Here is a 23,091-nt window from a genome sequence, read left to right on the forward strand (position 1 = left end):
TAGTGCCTAAGGCACTTGACTGCTAACCAGAAGGCTGGCGGTTCAAACCCACCAGCCACTCCTCGGAAGGAAGGTTGGGCATTCCTACTTCCATAGTGATACTGCCTTGGAAACCCAAGGAGGGGTCGCTATGAGTCGGGGCCGACTCGATGGCAAATAACAACAACAACAACAACAGCTGCAAGTCAGTACAAAGGCCTTGCTCATCCCACTTTGGGAATGACATTAATCCTTGTAATGTATAGTAGACACTGCCTGTTACAATAGGTAGTACTCCTTACATGAAGATCTGTATAATCAATTTCTGGTCTCTCCTAGAACAGTCAACGAGAATTGTATAATTTGTCATGTTTCCATTTTTGCCTTGGCTGCCAGGAAGCTCAGAACCAAACAGAGTGCTCAACTGTGGTGACTATTTCAACTCAATCTTCTGATAAAATTATTTTTTCTCTTCTCCAAAATATACTCTTTCTTTTTACTCATTGATTCAATTAGTCCATAAGTCATTCAAAAAAAATTTACTGAATGTACTTTCTGTGCCAAGTGGATGCTCCTTGCTAAGGCTATACTTGTGATTAAGGTGGAATGGATCTACTCTCATGGGGAAGTAACACAAGGAAGAAAGAATAAGCAACTTGAAAAGAGTGGAGAAGGGGTTCTGCTCTGATGTAAAATAAAATACAAGGTCCTCTGGAAACACACAAGAAGGGTCATTAATACAGACTTTGTGTTTGATAAGTGAGGACATGCCAAAGAAGATTTTCTGGAGGAAGTTGTGTCTAAACAGAAACCCAAGGGACAAACAGAAATGAGAAGAGAGAGGAATGCTATTCCTGGCAAGAGGAAAAGCACATGCAGAGGGCTAGAGGAAAGAGAGGACTGGAGCACAGAAGAGGCTGGAGTACATCATTTTTTATACAAGCAATTTCAAATCTTTTTGGAAGTAGAAATGGAATTAATGAATAAACCAGAGTTGTAAATCAACCTCATCTTAACTTGTGATCTCAGTTTCCCTGCTTATAAAACATGCATAAAAAAAAAACCAAACTCACTGCCATCAAGCCATCGACTCAGATCCGACTCATAGCGACCCCTCTTTGGGTTTCCAAGGTGGTATCACTATGGAAGTAGATTGCCCAATCTTCCTTCCAAGGAGTGGCTGGTGTGTTTGAACCACCAGCCTCCTGGTTAGCAGTCAAATGCCTTAGGCAAAACAAGCATAGTCCTTGGGTTACTGTGGACATTCTATAAGACAATGTCTATGGAAGTGGTCTGATAAGCACAGAGGGAGACCCAGGCATGGGAGGACTTGGGCCACCATCACCGTTGTCACAGTTTCACTACAGACCTGGGTGATGCCTTGGGAAAGTGGCAAAGCTTACTTCATGCCCATTTCCCTTTCTATCCAAAACCAAACTCACTGCCATCAAGTTGATTCTGACTCATAGCAACCCCCATAGGGTTTCTAAGCCTGTAAATCTTTACAGAAGCAGACTGCCTCATCTTTCTTCCATGGAGTGGCTGGTGAGTTCAAACCACTGACCTTTGGTTAGCAGCCAAATGCCTTAACAACTGTGTCACCAGAGTTCTTTTCCCTTTCTATTATACCTATTTCTGCCCCAGCCTTACACATTATCTCAAGCCCCAGACTTACACATTATCTTGGAGAAGCAGCTTTCTCAGTCTGTTTCCCCTCTGCCATGCCTACAATGCCCAGCTACTCGTAGGTCTGAGATGAAGCAGTGGACACAGAAGCCCATTGAACATGTTAACTCTGTGTAAACATGGAGAGTTATTTTTACTGTGAGAAGCCCTGGTAGGGCAACAGTTAAGCACTTGGCTGGCTGCAAATCAAAAAACCTGGCAATTCAAACCAATGCAGTGGCTCCACGGGAGCAAGGCCTGGTAATCGGCTTCTGTAAAGTTTACAGCTTAGAAGATCCTATGTGGCAGTTCTACTCTGTCTTAGAGAGTCACTTTGAGTCTGAATCGACTTGAAGGCCACCATCAACAACATTATTACTGCTACATGCCAGCAATGTCCACAGTCTATGGAAAACCCTCAAAGAGACCTGAAGTGGGCCCAGGTTGTGTCCCTCCATTCCACTTGGACTGGTTAAGTGAGGCAGCAGAGGGTAGGGAAGTGGTCCCTGCTTTCCCTTGCTGCAACACAACTGAATGGTACCTATCTTCCATCTTGCTTTAAAAAAACATTTGTTTAAAGTTATCTCATCAAATTCAAGCTGTCAAGACATGGGAGGCCCCAGGGCAACTCGCCTGCGTTGAAAAGCAGGCCCAGGCAGGTAACTGGGCCAGAAGCCACCTTTACGGTCTACAAAAGTGTCTGGTGCCACTTGAGGAGAAGGAGCCATTCTTCCTGCCTGGCTTTGTGGTGCTGCAGAGGCCTGAGCCCCACTGAGGCACTCCAATAGGAGCCAGGGGCAGGCCATCCCTCAAGCTTAGGCAGGGCCTGCCAGATACCTTGCCCACAGGGTGAACAGTAATGAAAGCACAGCAAGGAGGCTATTTATTTTGGGCAGAGACGGTTCAGTGTTCATTTCCAGGCCTGGCATGAGGAACCCCTCTTAAGCCCAGGCCATGAAAAATGAATTTGGTTAGTGTAGTGCTGAGGCAGCTCAACTACTTCCAGCAAAAACACAAATTAAACTGCAAGGGGAAAACATTGCCTCCAGAGTGAGGAGAACCAACTGTCAACCGTCTATACAAAGGGAAATTATCAAACAATATCATTAATATCACACACTACTAAAATTTTGCTGAAGATAATTAAAAAATTGTTGAAGCAGTGCATCATCAAGAAACTGCCGAAATTCAAAGGACATCCAAAGAGGATGTGGAACAAGGAATATCACTGCTGATGTCAGTTGGATCCTGGCTGAAAGCAGAGAATACCAGAAAGAAGTTTGTTTATCTGTGCTTTATTGACTATGCATAGGCATTCAACTATGTGGATCATAATATATTATGGATAACATTGCAAGGAATGGGAATTCCAGAACATTTAATTGTGCTCATTTGGAACCTGTACACAAACCAAGAGGAAGTTGGTCAAACAGAACAAGGGGATACCACATGATTTAAAATCAGGAAAGGTGTACATCAGGGTTGTATCCTTCTACCATACTTTTCAATCTTTATACTGAGCAAAGAATACAAGAAGGTGGACTATATGAAGAAGAACACAGCATCAGGACTGGAGGAAGACTCATTAACAATCTGCGATATGCAGATGATACAACATTGCTTGCCGAAAGTGAAGAGGAAAACACTTACAGATGAAGATCAGACTTCAGCTTTCATTATGGATTACACCTAAACATAAAGAAAACAATAATCCTCACAACTGGACCAATAAGCAACATCATGATAAACAGAGAAAATATTGAAGTTGTGACAGATTTCATTTTATTTGCATCCACAATCAATGACCATGGAAGCAGCAGTCAAGAAATCAAATGACAAAATGCATTGGGGAAATCTGCTGCAAATGACCTCTTTAAAATGTTAAAAAGCAAAGATATCACCTTGAGGACTAAGGTGTGCCTCATCTCAGCCGTGTATTTTCAATCAGCTCTTATGTATGTAAAAGCTGGACAGTGAATAAGGAAGATCAAAGTAGAATTAATGCCTTTGTTTATGGTGTTGACAAAAGAATATTAAATATACCATGGACTGCCAGAAGAATGAACAAACTGTCTTGGAAGAAGTACAGGCAGAATTCTCCTTAGAAGCAAGGATGGCAAGACTTAGTCTCATGTACTTTGGATATGTTTTCAGGAGGGACCAATCCCTGAAGAAGAACATCATGCTTAGTAAAGTAGAGGGTCAGTGAAAAAGAGAAAGATCTTCAACAAGATGGATTGACACAGTGGCTGAAACAATGGGCTCAAACATAACAACGTTGATGAGGATGGAGCAGAACCGGGTAGTGTTTTGTTCTGTTGTACACAGAGTCGGCCGATATGAGTCAAAACTGACTTGACGGCACCTAAAAACAGCAACAGCCTACCTAGTGACTAAAGTGGGATACAGGAGGGGGAATTACTCTGAGCCCAGAGGCAATGCAGAAAGAAGATGCTCCGTCCCCCTGGAGAATTATTATTGCTACTAAGCCCCACCCTCTGATCCCCTTTCACAGTCACTGTCTTGCTTGAGCTTCACCTAAACCTTGAGGTACAGGCCAAGCTCAGGAGGGAGGCCTTCTCTTACATTCAAGGATGCAGAAGGCCTTGGTGCTGAGGGGCCACCAAGGGCCAGCAGTGAGAACAGTGCCAACACCTGAGAACTCTGAATCATTTGAGCCATCACTAACAGTCCCTTCCTTTATTATGCAAAAGCCTCACAAGGCACTGCCCTCTTCTGGCCTCAGTAGTCCATGACCTGTCTCCCCTTGATGGTGTGAGCACAAGTGCCCTAGGTTCAGGCCTTCCTGGTCAAATCCTGCACACAGATGCTATCAGGCTTTGCTCAGGTCTCAGATGGATTGATGCATTTAATAGTAGGTTTCCTTTCAGCTTATTTAGATTGCCTGGAACTTGATTTTGGAGACATTCTTTCCTATGTGTTTAAGGTACTTCTTTAAGACCACAGTTACACAGTGTTATGGAGTGAATTGTGTCCCCCCTAAAATATGTGTTAGAATCCTAACTCCTATATCTATGGATAGGATCTCTGGTAGCCTAGTGCCTAAGGCATTTGACTGCTAACCAGAAGGCTGGTGGTTGAAACCCACCAGTCACTCCTCAGAAGGAAGTTTGGGCAATCTACTTCTGTAGTAATACTGCCTCAGAAATTCAAGGAGGTAGCTATGAGTCAGATCCAACTCAATGGCAGTGAGTTTTTTTTTATATCTATGGATATGATATAATTATCTTCCATAATGTTATGTTAATGCAGCCATACCAATGTAGGGTGTCTCCTAAACCTAATTACTTTTGAGCTATAGAAAGAGGAGATTGGAACCAGAGAAAAGTAGACACTAGGGAAGATAGACAATTTGTGAGGATCCTCTACAAGCCAAGAAACCATAAATGACCAGTGTTATAGATTGAATTATGTCTCCCCCAAAGTATATGCTGTATAACCTCTATGCCCGTAGAGTTATAATTCCATTTGGGAATGGGTTGTCTTTGTTATGTTAATGATACAGGATTGGGTGGGTTATGTCTTAAGTCAATCTCTTTTGAGATATAAGAGAGATTAAACAAGCAAATGGAAAAAGCAGAGATGGGGAAGAGAGACGCCAAGCCACATGAAGATCTCCCAGGAACAGAAGCTGAAGAGATAAGGAACTTCTTTTGAGCTCAAAGAGAGATAAAGCCTTCCCTTAGAGCAAGCGTCCTGAATTCTGACTTCTAGCCTCCAGAATTGTGAGAAAATAAATTTCTATTCTTTAAGGCCACCCACTTGTGGTATTTCTGTTACAGCAACACAAGGAATCTGAGGCAGACAGTAAGAGGTAGAAGTTATCTGACCACTGTTTCTTCTTCCATTTCCTGATGAGTAACCTGGGGTCCAGTGACTTCCCCAAGGCTTTGTAAAGTAGAGGGTTGGCAATAAAGGGGAAGACAATCAATGAGATGGATTGACATAGTGACTGCAGTGGTAGGCTCAAGTATAGCAAAGATTGTGAGGATAGTGCAAGACTAGGCAGTGTTTCATTCTGTTTTACACAGAATTGCAATGAGTCAGTATCAACTCAAGAGCACCTAACAACAACAACATATCTGGATGGGATCTCAGAGGTCATCTGGTCTCCTGACCTTAGATCATACTGTAATGCTCTCCTTCTCATTTCTACATGGCTATAACTAGCCCATCTTTCAAGGCTGCCCTTCACTAATTGTAACAATGATTATAATATCAACATCCAAACAAGCATTTAGTGAGCACACCATACAAGACACAATTTTTCTAGGCCCTTTGCACAATGTGATGAGATAAGCACTGTTATGCACATTTTACAAAGGAAACTGCAGTAAGAAAGGTTGAGTGAGTAAGTCACAGAGGCAGTAAAGGATGTCAACTAGATCCAAACTCAGGCTGGCCAGCTCCAGACCATGTTCTTTACCGTAAGAAGGCAAGCCTCCCTCATCCACAAAGCCAGCAATGCTACACCCCTTTTCTGAATTCCCACAGCCTTTTGACTAAGCTGATCTCAGGTCCTGACTGTGATCTACACCCCAGGTCACACCAAGGATCTCCTCTAGCCATCTAGGTGCTCTAGAGGCCCACCAGGCCCAGCCTTTCCTCTGGCAGGACACCAAGCAAGGTCATGTACTGAGCAGTTGCTCCATCAATATGACTCCGGCCTCTAGCCCTGCCCAAGCATTCACTTCTCTTCCCTTCTCCAGCTGGTGCCTGGCCCTGTCCAAGGTCAGAGCCCATTGCTTCCAAAGGTGTCCACTACCACTTGGACAGAAAGAAGGCCCTTGTAGCTCTCGTCTAACACCTGTTTTCCCCTCACTCCAATCCCACCCAGTCCATCCAAGCTCTGCTTCTGCAGCTTCCATTCTGTTGGCATCCTGTGTCCAGGACCTTGCCTCAAGGAAGCAATGGCAGAGGTTAGACCCCCTGTGTCCAAGTCCACTCTTCTCTTACCTGAATCACCTGTTGCCCTCAGCCATGTGTCCAGAAGTTGGGGGAGATGAGGGGCAGCCTCCAGTTCATCAGAATTCATTTATGGGAAAATATGTAAATAAATCCCAAAAATAAATCAAAAGGTTTAAAGATGCCCAACCTGTAAAACAAACCCCCACCGGTCATACCTGATGAATGCTTTGCTGAAGAAACATCTCCAGCTCCTCATAGGATGTCAGACTGTGCAGCATGAGCTGAGGAAAGGCAAACACACTGGGTGAACTACTGAACCCCCCAGACCAGGCCCATCCTGGGTCAGCCTCTGCAGCCCTGGTTTCAGTAGCTACAGAGCCCCAAATGGTAATCACTCCCAGTTAAACAGCAGTGTTCTTAGGACCAGGGGGTGCACCCACATCTACATGCAACTGAAAGCCATGTCCAGCACAGCTAGAGTTGTTGGGGTTGAGTCAGCCCTGCAGCACCCCTGCACCTATACTTCAAGTCCCCAGGATTCAAGACATCATGGAGAGAGAACAAAGCATCCAGCATCATGCATGACTCCAACAGGAGAGGGTTGTACCCTGCAGGCCAGTCACTGGTATCTGATAAAAGGGCATGAGCAAGGGACACACCCAAATCACCATGGTCAGGCCAGAGTCAGAACTCAACAGAGTGTGCCCCGAATTCAAAGCCTTAAGAAGTGGGAGTTAGGAGCCACTTTTGCTTTTCCAGAAAGACCAGGAAAAAATACACTTTTAGAGAAGATATACAATGGCGTGAGGCTTAATTAGGATCCCAGGGCCACACATTCCCAAACCTAGGTCAAATGAAGCAAACTAGTTAAAACAAAAACTCTCAGTGAAGAGGAGATTCATTTGTGGGAAAATGCATCATTTTTGTATTTTCATTCTCTTTCATTATTTTCTTATTCTGTCTTATAAAAGTTGGTCTTTGTCAAATCTACCAAAGTGTTAGGTCAGACTTTGGGGCTGGAGAGCTATTCTACCAAGTTCTTCCCACCTTCTAACTGCCTCTCCATTACTCATCCCATAGCCCTCCCATAATAATCTCAGAGAAGATGCTAAAGGAATACAAAGAGGGACATAGAGAAGGCTGGGGCTCAGACAAAAACCATTAAGTAGAACTTCAGGCTCTGCAAAACCTCCAGGTAACATAGAGCTGGTCAGCTCTTTGGGTAACATCACCAGTTCCAACATGAATGGGTCCCCAAGCCACCCCCACTTCTGCCCCAACCCCAATGCCAGTAGAGGCTTCTGTGGGCTTAAGCTGCAGCAAGGGAAAGCTGGTCCATCCCAACTGAGGAAGGATTTACTTATGTAAAAGGAGACAGTCCCCAAACAAAGCCAAAGTTTGCGTGATAATTTTCCAGAAAGCCATACTGTTTCTAAGACTCCATCTGCTTTGTATTTCCCTGTTGGAGTGAACTGCTGCGTCCCTGAAGCCCTAAAAAGGAAAGGGAGATGTATGAGTCCTCCACCCGGTAAAGACATGCCCTTCAGCCAAGGCAAAACCACATGTGCCATTAAATGAGGACAAGTCAAAAGGTGGTTCCGGAGAAAAGAATGCAGCCAAGGGCTTCTTGTTTTTCCCTTCTTTGAACTCAGCCATTAGGCTGGATCCAGAGAACTCCACTAGCAGGAAAGAAAAAAAAAAAAAAATGGAAAAAAGACAGCAGAGAACTTAGAATAGTCAGCGCCAAGCCCTGACAGTAGGAAGTTTGACTGTCACCCACAACTGACAAATATATTTCCAGATAAAGGAATACTGACGTGCTCTTGGTTTTCAGGAACATAGGGAATCCCAGCCTCTGTCCTCTCTGAGCTCCCACCCACCCCACATGGCATCTGTTTACCCTGAATCCACTGGTGGGCATCCCCATGAGGCATCGACTAGAAGTTGGGTGGGATTCGGGCCCCCTGTGCCATTAGTTTGCTGTGTGGCCTTAAACCAGCCACTGCCTCTCTCTGGATTTCTATTTCCTCATCTATAAAACAGGGAGAAATGGATTTCTGGCTCCATGTGCTCTCAGGTCTACTGTCCTGAGCTAAGGGCCATAGTTAATAAATTAATTGCAGCATGAGCACCAAGGACAAGAACTTAATATTCAGTAATGATAATGGTCTTAATACCAGCTACTCACATGGTATTAAGCATTTCATGTTAATCATCATTTATTATTTATATTGGTAAATGATACAAACTAAGAATCATTTATTAGGTATCATTTATCATTTACTATCAAACAACAACATCATTTACTTGTAATGACACATTTCATTTTCACAGCAACCACATTAAGTTATAATTACTATTATCCCTATTTTCCAGATGAGTAAACAGATGAGGCACAGAGAAGTTAAGTAAATTGAGCAGAGTCACACAGCTACTACATAACAGCATGGGGAGTCTGACTCTAGAGACCCTTCTCTTCACCACTGTGTTATACTGACCACTATGCCCAAGAGACTGTGATCCCTGACCCCAAAAGTGACCTCCTTTACTAAAGCTCAGCCATGTGACTGGGTCAAGGCAAAGAACCAGCCAACTCTTCCTGTGGTTTACATGGGGATGGCACCCAGCCATGAGGGGACTAGGCCAAGCAGTGGAATCCAGAGCCTGGGCTCCCCATCCTCTGCTCACTTTTCTGTGCCTCCCCTTCTGTGGACCAGGATCCAATTGAAAGCAAGTATGAGTGCTTTGGGTACTAGGGAGAGCAAGTATACATCAGTGGTATAAGGACTGGGTCAATCTTGGGGTCTGTTTCTCCAAAGCCTCAGGATCAGGGAACTATAGAGGGAGATATGCTGCTGGAGTCAGGGTTTTCTCAGATACATTGACCCACAGCACCCCAGGGAGTAAGATTAGGCAGATACAAACACCCACGCTGAGATGAGCACAGAGAAGGTGCCAGCAGAGCTATGTAAAGAGTCAGGTCCCTGCTCCCAGTCCAGGGCTGCCCACCACTTGAGGCCAACTCCCTAGGCTCTCGTTGTGGTACATAGCACAGGGCAGGGTCTAAGAGAATTGAGCAGACACAAGCCCAATACCCATGTCAAAAGATGGTTTCCCCAAGCACAGGAAATTGCACGTCTGGTTTGCCTGAGCCTCTGCCAGCCCCAGGTTGAGTGGCGGCAAAGGAGCCCTTGGAACCACTTACAATGTGACAACAGATCTCTCTTGGCCCCCAGCCTGCCACAGAATGTCCGCAATGGCCATGGCCAGGCAGTGGGTCCTGTGGGTATTTGAAGGCTGCAACTGCCTGTGGACAAAAAAGGAAATAAGTTTGTGCTTATGGAGACATAAGCCAGAGATGGCACCCCCTGTGCAGAGTGTTTGCACAGCTCTGTCAGCAGATGCCCATCCTTTCCCTCCACCCCCAAAGGGGTAACTTGCAACATGATTGCCTGGGAAGGAGGGGACATTGCAGACGAAGGCCAAGGGAGGAAACTTGGTAGGGAGAAGGCCGAGGAAACCACTCATATGAGCAAAGGAGACTCTTGATACTTGGCAGGGCCCAGAAGTCTATGTCAGAAGGAGTTCCAACAGAGACCAGGAGCCAGAGCCAGATGTGCCCGGGAGCTGATGTAATCTGAGGACAGCCTTTCAGCAAATGCATGGCATGACATGGACTGGCCTGGCCTTGGCAGTCCCTCACCCAGGTCCCTGGAGACAATGGCTGATCCAGACAGGACTCTTCACTCTTAACTATAGGAAATGAGACCACACGTGCTCAGGAGAAAGCAGTCTGGATTGCTGATGACTTAGATTCAGGGCACAGGAATAAAGGAGAAGAAGGATTCAGGGATAACCTCCTTGTTTTAGTGGATGGATGGTGGTGTCACCAACTGAAATAAGGAATACAGGGAAGGCTGGCAGGAGGCAAGGGAGGTAGAAGAGGATGAGTTCCACCCTTCAGAGTTACTGAACTTGAGGAGCATGTGGTATCCCCCAGGAGAAGATGTTGGACACATCAAAATCCAGGAGATCAGTCAGAGCTGAGCACAGGTTTACAAGTCATGAACATGTAATGGGTCCTTGGCACTTGAAGTGGCTAAGATTTCCCAGAGAAGATAAGACAGGGCAGAGAAGGAGGCCAAGGAATGAACTGTGTAGAACTCTAACCCATCAGTGGAGGCAGAGGAAGGTCAGTCAAAAAGATAAAGGCAGAATGCAGAGAGAGTGGCGTTACACAATCTTAGTAGGAAAAGAGTTTCAAAAAGTAGCACCAGCAAACCAGTAACCAGTTGCTGTCAAGTTGATTCCAACTTGTGGCAACCACATATGCATCAGAAGATCTGTGCTCCATAGGTTATCACCGGCTGATTTTTCAGAAGTGGATCAGCAGGACTTTCTTCCAAGGAATCTCTGGATGGACTGGAACCACCAACTTCTTGGTTAGCAGGCATGTTAATACTGTATGCCACCAGGGACTCCAACAGAGAGCAGTATCAAAAATGGAGGAAAGACCTCTTCAAATGAAAACAGTAATTAAGAGGTCCCTGATGCATGAAATGAATAAGAAGGAAGAAAGAGAAACAGCCAAACATAGATTCTTCTTTCAACTTCATATCTGTAGCCCTCCTTAGGGAGCTCTGGTGGTGTAGTACCTACGGCATTTGACTGCTAACCAGGAGGCTGGTGGTTCAAACTCACCAGCCACTCCTCGGAAGGAAGACTGGGCAATTTATTTCTGTAGAGATAACACCTCGGAAACTGAAGGAGGGGTCACTGAGTCGGAATCGACTTGATGGCAGTGAGTGGTTTGGTTTGGTATAGGCCTCCTTACAGCTGTACTTCTTGTCTACCTGTGGCTGCTGTGAATTTTTTCTGAATTCTTACAACAGCTAGCTTGAGTGGGTCTCTCTTCTAAACAAAGAGCCTTGATGAAGACTTTGCTAGGGAGCAAAGAAATACAGGAGTGTTTCCTTACTTTAAGTCACCAGATAGTAACCTAAGCACCAGGCTGAGCTAAGGAGCCCTAATGGTACAGGAGTTAAGAGCTCAGCTGCTAAACAAAAGGTTGGTAGTCTGAACCCACCCAGTGGTTTTGCAGAAGAAAGACCTGGCAATCTATTTTTGTAGTGATACCACCTCAGAAACCCAAGGAGGGGTCACTATGAGTCGGATCCGACTCGACAGCAGTGAGTTTGGTTTGGTAAAGACAACAGACTAGAAAACCCTACGGTGCATTTCTACTCTGTCACATGGAGTACACTATGAGTTGAGAGGGACTCAAAGGTACTGCCAAAGGGGCAGGGAGGGTACATCTTCTGACCTCCTCTAACCCCACAAGAGGAAGACAGAATCGCCATCAGTAGCCCAAGGCCTATTCCTGCGAGACCAAACATGCTGCCTCCCTCCAGCCCTTTCACCAGCCCTAACACTAGCAGTTCCTCCCACAGCATCCACCACCTCTCTGCTGAGTTTGAGAATTCGCTGCAGTGGCCACACAGAACTCACAGATTATGGGGTTTATTAGGAAAGCAACAGGCTATAATTCAAGTTCAGAAATGCACTCAGTCTCTTGCAGCTGGCCATCTCACTCAGCAGCCGGCAGTCTCAGTAGCACATTGCTCTCAGTAGTGCATGTCTCTCACGTCTCTCTCTCAGCAGCGTGTGTCTCTCATGTCTCTCAGGAGTGTGTTTCTTTCAGCAACATGTCTTTCTCAGACAGCAGAGAGACATGAGAGATACATGCTGCTGAGAGAGAGACGTGAGAGACATGCACTACTGAGAGCAATGTGCTACTGAGACTGCCGGCTGCTGAGTGAGATGGCCGGCTGCAAGAGACTGAGTGCATTTCTGAACTTGAATTGTAGCATGTTGCTTCCCCAATAAACCCCATAATCTGTGGCCACTGCAGTGAATTCTCAAACCCAGCAGACAGGTGGTGGGTACTGCAGGAGGAACGGTTGGTGTTAGAGTTGGTGAAAGGGCTGGAGGGAGGCAGCATGTCTGGCCTCGCAGGAATAGGCCTTGGGCTACTGATGGTGATTCTGTCTTCCTATTGTGGGGTTAGAGGAGGCCAGAAGATGTGACCTCCCTGCCCCTTTGGCAGTTGGTGTCAGAAGTGGTGGGATTCGTGCAGTGGCTCTAGACCCATAGAATCATGGGACTTTGTAAAAGAAAGAAGGAAAGGGCCTGTGTGATAGTTGGAGCTGTGTGTCAACTTGGCTGGACCCCAGTTCGGTGTGGTTGTTCCCATTGACTGTGTTCTGAGTGGCCAGTCTGCCCAAGGGGAGTTTCCCTAGGGGTGTGGCCTGCTTGCAATGATATCCAAGGACAACCTGGAAGAGCCGCATTCCTTAAGGGGTTGGAACCGTGGTGTGCAAACTACAGACTTCCGTGAGTGAGCAGCCCACCGCTCGGCCTGGAGATCTCAGATTCATCTTTTGTTGGAATCAACAACCAGTATACTGCATGCCAGCTTGAATCTCTCGGCTCCCCTGTGCTTGCGGAAACCAAGGAGGCCGCAAGCCCCATCTCCTCCAGAGACGGACTTTTCGGCTTGGACTTGTCGGCTTCTATATGCTTGTGAGCCATTTTCCTAAGATAAATTTCTCTCTCTCTCTCTCTATAAATATATATATATATATATACTTTGCTGGTTTTTTGTGTTTCTCTAGAGAACCCAATCTAACACAGCCTGGGAAGTGAAATTTTGGTTTATTAGGTGGTTACTTTACTTGATGTTACCTATTAAAGGAGATGATTGATCTAGAGGCTAGGGCTTTTGGTTACACCCAGCCAAAGGCCCAAGGCCATATACATAGAATGGGAAGGTAATCAAGGTGAAGAGATGAAACTGCAATGTCTTAAAAAGGATTATGTGTTTATCTAAATGTACTACAGGTATTGAATGTTTTCTTACCTGCTTGTACATTAGAAATGATTATGGGGTGTGGATAACAGAGAGCATGTAAGTCTGCCTTCAGCCAATACTTGATTGGATATGTTAAAAGGGGAAATAGAATTTGCCCAGAAGAAACACAGGCTTTTGTTTCAAACGCTGTGTGTAGAGTACAGGGGGCTTAGGTAGAAAATCTGAGCCCCACCTAGAACTACTGAGGGAACAGAAGATTTGCATTTGAAGAAAGGACCTGAAGAGGAAAAAAAAAAAACAAAAAAACTGCCTTTTTGAATTTCAAGCAAGCAGATGGGTTTTCGGTGCATTGAGGCAGGAAAGTCATGGTACGTGAGAGAAACCCCTTCCAGGACTGAAAGTTAAAGGAAGCCAGCGAATAGTAGGCTTGTATGTTGCTCGCTTGTGACCACCTGGGTCCACTTGAGTGGAAATGGGGGAAGAGCAGCAATGAATAAACAGGCTGAGTTTGGTACTCTTTGACCTAGGCCATGGAGGCTGGGGATGTGAGAGAAGGTGCTGGCTGGTCTGAAGTGAAGGGAAGAGTGTGACTCCCAAACTTGGCTGCTGGTACCCATGACCTAGCTGGGATGGCTAGGGTTGAGCTGACCAGAACCCAACCAAAAGAAGAGGAAGATGTTTGACCCTGAGCTGGTGTTAAGTTGCTGCAATTTGATGACTTGCTCTGGGCTGGACTTTGCTTGTTTGTGGATACAGATGCCCAAAGTATCCAAGCAGAACAGAAGATTTTCCAGAGAAAAGAATATGCTTGTCTCCTCAGAGTACTGGTTTGATAGGGATGGGCAAATTAGAAATTGGCTATCTAAAATGGGGGAAGATAAAAGCATGAAGTGGCTGGCTTACACACTGTCACGGGTGTGGTTATTCTTAAACTGATGGTGAAGGGAATGTTAATTTTTGAAGTATAAAAGGGATAATGGACAGAAAAGCCCTATTATGTAATTTACTACACCACAGGTACCTAATAACAACAGGCTGAGCTGCATCGGGAAGAAAGAAGATGGTAATTCTGTCCTTCCCCTCCAGGGCAGGCAAATGGAAACCAGGACCAAAGTCACCAAGGGGCAGCATGTGGTCTCTGGGACACCCAGGCAATTGTGATCCAAATGCTTTAAAGTGAGAGGCACTATAACATTGGGGTCTCTCGGTTTCCCTATCCATAAACCAGCATCTCCCTAGTAACCTTGTGAGCTTTAAGCAAGATTATGGTTGTAAAGCCCAGGGCCCAGGGCCTGGCATGGGGTGAGTGCTCACAAACGGTGAATGAACAGTATGTAAGTGTTCAATAAATACATGGTTCAATTATTATTGTCTTTATGAAAACATCAAGTCCTCACTTGGGCCATGGTGATGAGAAGGTGAGTTCCTGACATCTACTGTGAAAGTGACACCAAGTCGCTGACACCAGGAAATCCTTCACATCTAATGAGACAAACAACAAGCACTCAAGAGCTTAAAAAAATAAACCTCTGACAGCCTGATAGTTCTTCAGCATCAGGAAACCCATCATGTTCCTCTGAGGAAACGGTCACCATGCTATCACCAAACCAAGCTGCCTGAGCTGCCGAGGGCACTGGTCAAGGTCACCATTAACTGTGAAAACAATGTTGTAAAAACATTGTTCTGGGTTGCAGGGGAGGCCACACCAAGGACTAATGGGACCTGTAAATAGAGCTTGTCAGAGAAAGGAGAAAGGGTTGGGCATTTACGTCTTTGGATTCAGAGCCCACAAGTGTGGCCACCATGCTCTCATGCAGCTCCTGTTTCACACCCACCCTCTCCCCGTAGATGGCCATGTCCCATCATTTGTCCATCCTGAGTGGCTCACATCTATTCCCTTCCCTGCCCCTGCCCTAGGCCAGGATGCCCAGCTCCTCAGTTGAGCTGTTACAGTCAATGCCTGACCAGCATGTCTGCCTCTAGCTTGCTAGTGCTCCTGTCACACAAATACCACAAGTGGATGGCTTTAAAGGACAGGATTGTATTTTCTCACAGTTCAGGAGGCTAGAAGTTCAAATTCAGGGCACTGGCTATAGAGGAAAGCTCTCTGTGGGCTCTGGGGAAGGGTCCTTAACTCTTTTCAGCTTCTGTTCCCTGGTTCCTTGGTGATCTTCATGGTGTCTACCCACCCTCAGTTTGTGTTTGCTTGTCTCTGTGCCTCTTCTAGGGAGCTCTGGTGGTGCAGTGATTAAAGCATTTGGCTGCTAGGCAAAAGATGAGCAGTTCAAATTCACCACCCAAAGGTAGGAAAACTTTGCTTTAGCTATCAAACCACAGTCTGCTTTGATAAAGATTTATAGACTTGGAAATCCTTTGGAGCAGTTCTGCTCTATCCTATGTTGTTGTTGTTGTTGTTATTTGCCGTTGAGTCAGCCCCGACTCATAGCAACCCCTCCTTGGGTTCCCGAGGCAGTATCACTACGGAAGTAGGATTGCCCAACCTTCCTTCCTTTTTATGTTAATTTTGCCATATCCTAGTAGGGGGGTTTCTAAATTTAATCACCTCTCAGTTATACAAAGAGTAGAATGGACACAGAGACAGGTACATAGGGGAAGACAGGTGCCATGTGAGTATCACCAAGGAATGATGGGATGCCCGGGGCTACCGACAAGGAAGGAATTGATATGGTCGAGACTCTGATTTGGATTTCTAGCCTCCACAGCTGAGAAAACAAATTTCTGTTCTTTGAAACCACTTACTTGTGATAATATTTTCATTATAATAGCACCAAGAAGCTAAGACACTGGGAAAACTGGATTTGGATCATTTAAGCACTAACATACTGAAGCAGATAATTCTGGGTTGAAAGCTTCTTGGTATAGTAACAAAGAAAGTATTAAAAGCTAACAGTTATTGATTATTTATCATGTACCTGGCCCTGTTATAAGTACTTTATTTGCATTATTTCATTTGATCATTCAATCTTATAAGAAAAGCCACTGTCATCGAGTCAATTCTGACTCATAGTGACCCCACTGGATTTCTAAGACAGTACATCTTTACAGAAGTACATTGTCCCATCTTCCTTCCAAGGAATGGCTGGTGGGTTTGAACCACCAACCTTCTGGTTAGCAGTCAAATGCCTTAGGTACTGTACCACCAGACCTCCTTAACCCTATGAGGGAGGTACTATTATTATCCCCTTTTAAAAATGAGGAAGCTAAGGCACAGAAAGTAAGTGATTTACCCTGGGTCACACAGTAAAAAATGGAAAAATTAGACAACACTGAGGAAAGAGGTAGACATTGGGTCTTTAGTTTTAGGAACAAACAACCCTTTGCCTGTGATTCCATATTTCAGCTCCAGGCAGTATTGGCAGAGATCTTCTCCTGAGCCCAGCATGTCTTCCTGATCTTGATTATAGACTTGACCTACTGAGCCTCCATTTCTTGATACAAAAGTCTTTTTTTTTTCCCCTGAATTGTTGTGCATGATGGTTTTTTCCCCCTGTTTTGGTAAATATATGTGTGTGTGTATGTATATGTGTGTGTGTGCGCGCGCATGTGTGTGTGTATATGAGGCCAGGCTCTTTAAGATACCTGTGTGTGTGTGTGTATACACGTATACATATATATACACACACACACACACATACATACATACATATACATATATATAGTCCCTGGTGGTATAATGACTAAGCGCTTGGCTACTAACCCAAAGGATGGCAATTCAAATCTACCCACTGGCTCTGCAGAAGAAAGATCTGGTGATCTGCTTCAGTAAAGAGTAACCAAACCAAATTCACTGCCATCAAGTTGATTCTGACTTTCTGGCTCATAGCAATACTATAGGACAAGGTATCCGCATAAGTTTTCCAAGATTGTAAATCTTTATGGAAGCAGACCATAAGGTTTCCAAGATTGTAAATCTTTATAGAAGCAGATCCCACATCTTTTTTCCACAGAGCAGCTGGTGGATTCAAACCACAGATCTTTCAGTTAGCAGCTAAGTGCAAACTCACTGCCCACCAAGGCTGCTTTTGTAAAGGAAACCCTACGGGGTAGTTCTATTGTGTCACATGGGATATCTATGAGTCGGAATCAACTCAATGGCAAACAACAACATATATGTTTATATAAACATTTGCCATTTCCAGTTTTTACACGTACAATTCAGTAGCATTAATAACGTTCATCATGTTATGCAACCATCAGCACTATCAGTTTCCAGATTTTTCCTTCACCCTTCACAGAAGCTCTAAGCAATGCCTGCTTCTTCCCCCCTCCCCTTAATACCCTTCCAGCCTCTCCATCCTTCAAGGGGGCCTTCTCTAACTTGGTCTTTTTAGACACAGATTTCTAAAAAATTAAATAAAATAAAAAAGCTGTGAGGTTGTGGGAAGTACAACAACCAGGCAGTTAAGAGGCCTGTGTTCCATTTGCGGCTCACAGGCCTTGAGCGGGGCCCCTTCTCCTGCCTGGCCTTCTCCTCTGCCCTATAAATGAGGATACTGGGCTAGATGCCCTCTACAAATGTGCCAGTGTTGTCATTCTGTCGTGAAACCCTCCCAGAACAGACAGGCTGTGTGCATGCATGTGTACCCGCATCGAGCATGAAGAACAATGAAGGGGAAGGAAGTGTTATGCTCCAATCACCCTTCACCAGATCACCTGGTCTCTGAGTGACAATGACAGTCCTGCATCACCTTCCATCAGTCAAACACCCATCTAGCAAACTCCTACCATGAATCTGGCCGATGGCCAGGCTCTTCAAGATACCAAGAAAACTTTCTTTAAGAGAAGGAAAATCTAAGAGTCTAATTCCACACAGGAGAAGCACAGGCAAGATGAAGACATTTGTCTAGGGATGGGACAAGAGGTAGGAGGAGCAGAGTTAATGCATTCTGCTTTTGCCTGAATTACACAAATATTTCCAATTAAAGAGACGTTCCTATCCTAATTATCTCAAAAGAGCCTCACCTGTCCACTCTGACTTTTCTGCATGGACAAAGTCTAAACTGGGAGTGAGCAGGGGCCAATTACTCCATCCTTTCTGCCCCTTCTCAGGGTCAAAAATCACCAGAAAGGCTAGAAAGAAGGCAGGTGGGGGGGGCAAGAGGACCTGGGGTCCAAGCCTTGCTCTGCTACCAAGGTCTTGAGGGCCTTTGGACAAGTGCCCTCTTCCTCTGGGCTTCAAACTCTCCAGATTCAGAAGGGAAGTGGAGGTGAAGTGTATGCCCACCCCTTGACTGCCTCTGAGGCCCTTCCTGGGTCTGCTGCTCTTCCCAGGGCTGCAGGGAAAATGAGAGCTCATCAAGTCTCTCCACTAGCCGGCACAACCCCTTCTCAAGTGGAAAAACACTGTTCCGTCACCCAACTCTGTCCTTTCCGATTGAGGACAGGCTGGCTGCTGCCTGATGAAATTAGTCCTGATGAAGCCAGACACTCCTGCAGAAAAAACACCACTCCTGCCAAGAAGTCTTTATTTCAGCCTGGCTTCCCTGGAGGGTGTGATCTGTCCTCCGTTCTGCTTTCACAGAACCATTTCCCCATCAAGCCAGACAGACCATGGAGAGCCCTTGACAGTCAGGGCCTGTAGGCCAAGTCCCTGGCATGAGCGTGCAGATCCCCTCAAGCATGCAGGCCTTCAAGCTCCCCAAGGGCCCAGAGCGCAAGAATTGCAAAGTGTGGCAAGTCAGGTGATCTGCTGTTCCTAAAGAGAACAGAGGAGTTTGCCCCGGCTTGGGTTTTTTTGTTGTTGTGTTTTGTTTCTAAGTTGGATCATTTCTGAAATCCTGGAATTTCAGAGTGAAAAAGGAGGTCTAACACTGCAAACCCAACCCAGCACACACAGCCTAGGTAGGAGTATCAGTGACTAATCGACCAAAAGAAACATTTTACTGTTGTTGTTGTTGTTGTTGCTGTGTGCTATCAAGTTGGATTCCACTCATAGTGATGCTATAGGACAGAGTAGAACTGCCCCATAGGGTTTCCCAGGCTGTAATCTTTACAGAAGCTGATCACCAGGTCTGTCTTCCATGGACTCGCTGTGTGGGGTTTGAACAGCCAACATTTTGGTTAGCAGCTAAGCACTAAACTGTTGCAGCACCAATTTTTAAACTAAATAAATGCATCCAGAAGAGCTGGGACTGAGCAAGGTGCCTGCTCAGACAATGCAAGGTTACCCTTTGCTAACTTTAGGCAGCGGGCGTTTGCTGTGTGGGTGTTGGCTATATTATGCTCTGCACTCTTATGTATTTATTTTTTCCAAATTAGGAAAAAGGAAAGGTTCTGTCAAGAGTCCTTCATTAAATAGAGTCACCCCTTCAGTCACTGTGAGGGTTTGTCCAGGGTTCCAGGCAGCAGGTGGTCCCATCTCACCTCACCCAGATGTACAACCTTCCCTCCCCAAACCCCTCCTGGCCCGCTGTGGTTCTTCCATTGCTCATGTCTCTTCTAGAGCACCAAAGCAAGCTGTGGCAGACAGGTCCTCATGGGCCAGCTTTGGCTCTGCCCCTGGTGCCACGTGTGACCCCAAGCAAGCATCTTTCCCTCTCTGAGCCTCAGTTTCTCCATCTGTACTACAGTGGGCTGAGTTAGATGGTCCTACTCACCCACTCAGTCCTTGAAGATTGACAAAGGACTTCATTTGCTTTTTCTTATTGAATTATACTTTCTAATTTACAGATGGAGGAATCATTTCCCACAATTGTCATCCAGTTCTCTAGAGCCTACCCAGCACTCCCTTTCCACCCAAATGGACATGCACAAAGCCCAACAACTCCCTTCCAGCCCTGGCACCAGCCCCTACAGGTTGTGCTGAAGCCCAGAGAGCACAGAACAACTTTTGGTGGCCTCCAACCTTGGCAGAGCAGGGACAGGGACTCAGCTCTCAGTACTTCACACCTTCTCCTCACCTCCCTACCTCTGGCAGCTCCAGTCACTCTCACAGCCTTTGTTTGACCTATGTCCTAATATCTACAGAAGAGGGTCTCCCCTTCAACTCCCAGTCTGCCTCCAGTCCCTGAGGCATCCACAACCTCCCAAGTCTCAGGCCCAGGGCAAGGGAAATATGAGAAGGACATATGGGAGAAGTGAGGAGGGTGTGGAGGGAACCTGGTGCCCCTGCCCCAGATGGGCCTGCCCATCACCATCAGGAAGAGCAAAGTCCTCACTGGGGTCAGGGGAGGCAGTCTCTAGGGCCTCCCCTAGGCTGTGCTTATCAGAGCCCCCTCTTCCTGGATCCCCTCAGGGTATTCCAGCAGCCCTGGATGGATGAGAAACCCCTGGCATCTGAGTCAAACTCTCCATCCTTCCTTTCAACTCTTGGGCCTAGCCCCAAGATAGCAGCCAATGACCTCAGCCGAGGGCACCCATGGACCTGCAGCTTGTGGTAGCAGGAAACTGGCCTACTATACACCACCCACTGTGTGCTTGGCCTGGGGGCAGTGAGGCTGGAGAGAATTATAAACAGTACCCAGAGTACAAATGGTTAATGCATTTGGCCGCTAACCAGAAGGTTGGCAATTTGAGTCCATGCACAGGCACCTTAGAGGAAAGGCCTGGCTGGCAATCTGTTTCTGAAAAATCAGTTATTGAAAACCCTGTGGAGCACGGTTATACATTAACACAAATGGTTCACCATGAGTCAGAGTTGACTAGAGGGCAACTGCTTTTTACTCAGAGTTGGGGGGGAGGGCTCCAATGATAGGTGAGGTCATGCCTTTACAGAATGAAATCCAGAAAGGCTTCATGGAGAAGGCAGCCCTGACCACCAAATGCAGCTCTCCTGGCTGACCAGAACTGGCCAACTCTGCTCCAGCCAGGCCGTGTCTACCCATAATCAAGCTTGTTCTTACCAGATTCATCCCACACATAGATCCCAGCTGGCCAGCAGCTCCTCCTCCCTTCTTCTTCCCCTGCCCACCCCTTTGCCTTCAGGACCAGCTCAGCAACCTCCTCCACCTGCAACCACATAGGGACCCTGCCTCAAGGGCCTTCAATCCAGTCTAGTACCAGCTCCTCTCTCAAGCTCTCAGCAGATTGGGAGCCTTGAGGACTAAACCTGCAGTACCTCTTCCTCTCCCCCTCCCCCAGCAGAGCCTTGGCTGACCTGTCTGCCTGTTGCTGTTGTTGTTATGTGCCGCTGAGTCGGACCCAACTCACAGCGAGCCCTCCTTGGGTTTCCGAGGCAGTATCACTACGGAGTAGATTGCCCCATCTTCCTTCCGAGGAGTGGCTGGTGGGTTTGAACCGCCAGCCTTCTGGTTAGCAGTCAAGTGCTTTAGCCACTACGCTACCAGAGCTCCCTTGTAAGTGCTTAAACATAGACACTTGTTAACAGAGATTGGCGCCTCAGTCAACACTTGGTAGGTGCCTGACTGACGGCATTAGGGGGCAGGGTGGGGAGGAGAACCTCACTTCCTGTAGCGGAGCCCAGTTTTCTTTCTACCCAGATCCCCCTTGGGCCCCAAAACTAGATGGGTGTCTGCCTTTCCAAGCCAGGGCCCCCTCTCTGGTGCAGACACAGAGCTCTGCCTCCGGGGAGATGCTTACAGAACACAGAAGCTTTCAGCACCCCTCAGTGGAGGTGGGGGTGCTGGACGAGAAACCAAGCTCACTCAGGCCCTGGGCAGAACCTGCCTTCCTGGAACCAATGCTCCATCCTGCTGGTTGGGAAATGTTCCCCGACATCCCCCAGGAAGTCCAAAATTGAAGCTCAAAAGCAGCTGTAAGAGGGTATTTGGGCTGAAATGAATCATGAGATACTTTCCCTAAGGCCAAAGGTTGAGGCCCTCTGGTAGCCTGGCCTTGACCTGCTGCTTGCCCGTATCCCTCCCTGCCCCTCCAATCTTTGCCCCAGCTACACCAGGTTCCTCCACCTCCCTTCTCCTGCTCTCCCAGCCCTCAGGCCTTTGCACATGTTTTTCTCCTTACTTATTGGAATGCCAAGCCCGCCTCCCATCCCTGTTTGTCTGGATAACTCATTCATCTGCCCATGTGTTCATTCAACAAAAATTCTGCGGGTCTGTTGTGTGTACAAGGCCAGGGGCAGAAGGCCAGGGATACAGCTGTGAACCAGGAGGCCCAATGAGATCACTGTTCTCATAGAGGTTACGTCCTAATGGGTAGAGGCAGATAATGGACAGGTAAATACATTGAGAACCAAGAGCATTAAAGGCAATAGAAAAAGTCCTTAGAAGCAGGGGCAGGGTTGGCATTAAGTAGGCAGACCTCGCTGAAGAGCAGAGACCTGTGCCATGAGAGGAGCCAGTCGGGCAAAGCTCCTGAATTCATAGGATCTTGGGGATCAGGGAAGGAATTCGGGGCTCTCTGCTGGGAAAGGGAAAATTGAGGGAGAGGGAGGAACAGCAAGGGCCATATACTTATAAGAAGGAGGGAGAATCTAGAATTCTGCTCATCCTTCAGATCTCAGTGAGATTAAAATGTTACTTCTCCAGGAAGCCTTCCTGACCCCTTTCACATCCGAGTGATCCCTTAGCATCCTGCATGTTCCCCGTCATCTCCTGTTTATTTTTCTGGCTCTCCTACTCGACTATAAATGTGATGAGGGCAAGGCTATGCCTGTCTTGTTCAGCCTGTATCCCTACCCCAGCATTAGTGAGTATGCTTTTTGTTTCCAA

At 46.4% G+C, this 23,091-nt stretch overlaps 1 protein-coding gene across 1 annotated transcript in view; it reads right to left on the bottom strand.

The window, feature by feature from the left end:
- MINDY4 (MINDY lysine 48 deubiquitinase 4) overlaps positions 1–23,091 on the bottom strand; it is a 183,861-nt gene that overhangs the window by 34,346 nt on the left and 126,424 nt on the right. Inside the window, exons 10-12 of the mRNA XM_007946374.1 lie at positions 9,779–9,880; positions 8,001–8,064; positions 6,789–6,854 (exon numbers count right to left, since the gene is read on the bottom strand). Of these exons, the coding sequence (XP_007944565.1) occupies positions 6,789–6,854; positions 8,001–8,064; positions 9,779–9,880 (232 nt within the window). The remainder of the gene's footprint in view (positions 1–6,788; positions 6,855–8,000; positions 8,065–9,778; positions 9,881–23,091) is intronic.

This window comes from Orycteropus afer, unplaced genomic scaffold, assembly GCF_000298275.1.
Source record: "Orycteropus afer afer isolate SDZICR_OR568_19922 unplaced genomic scaffold, OryAfe1.0 scaffold00008, whole genome shotgun sequence".
Classification (NCBI taxonomy): Eukaryota; Metazoa; Chordata; class Mammalia; order Tubulidentata; family Orycteropodidae; genus Orycteropus; species Orycteropus afer.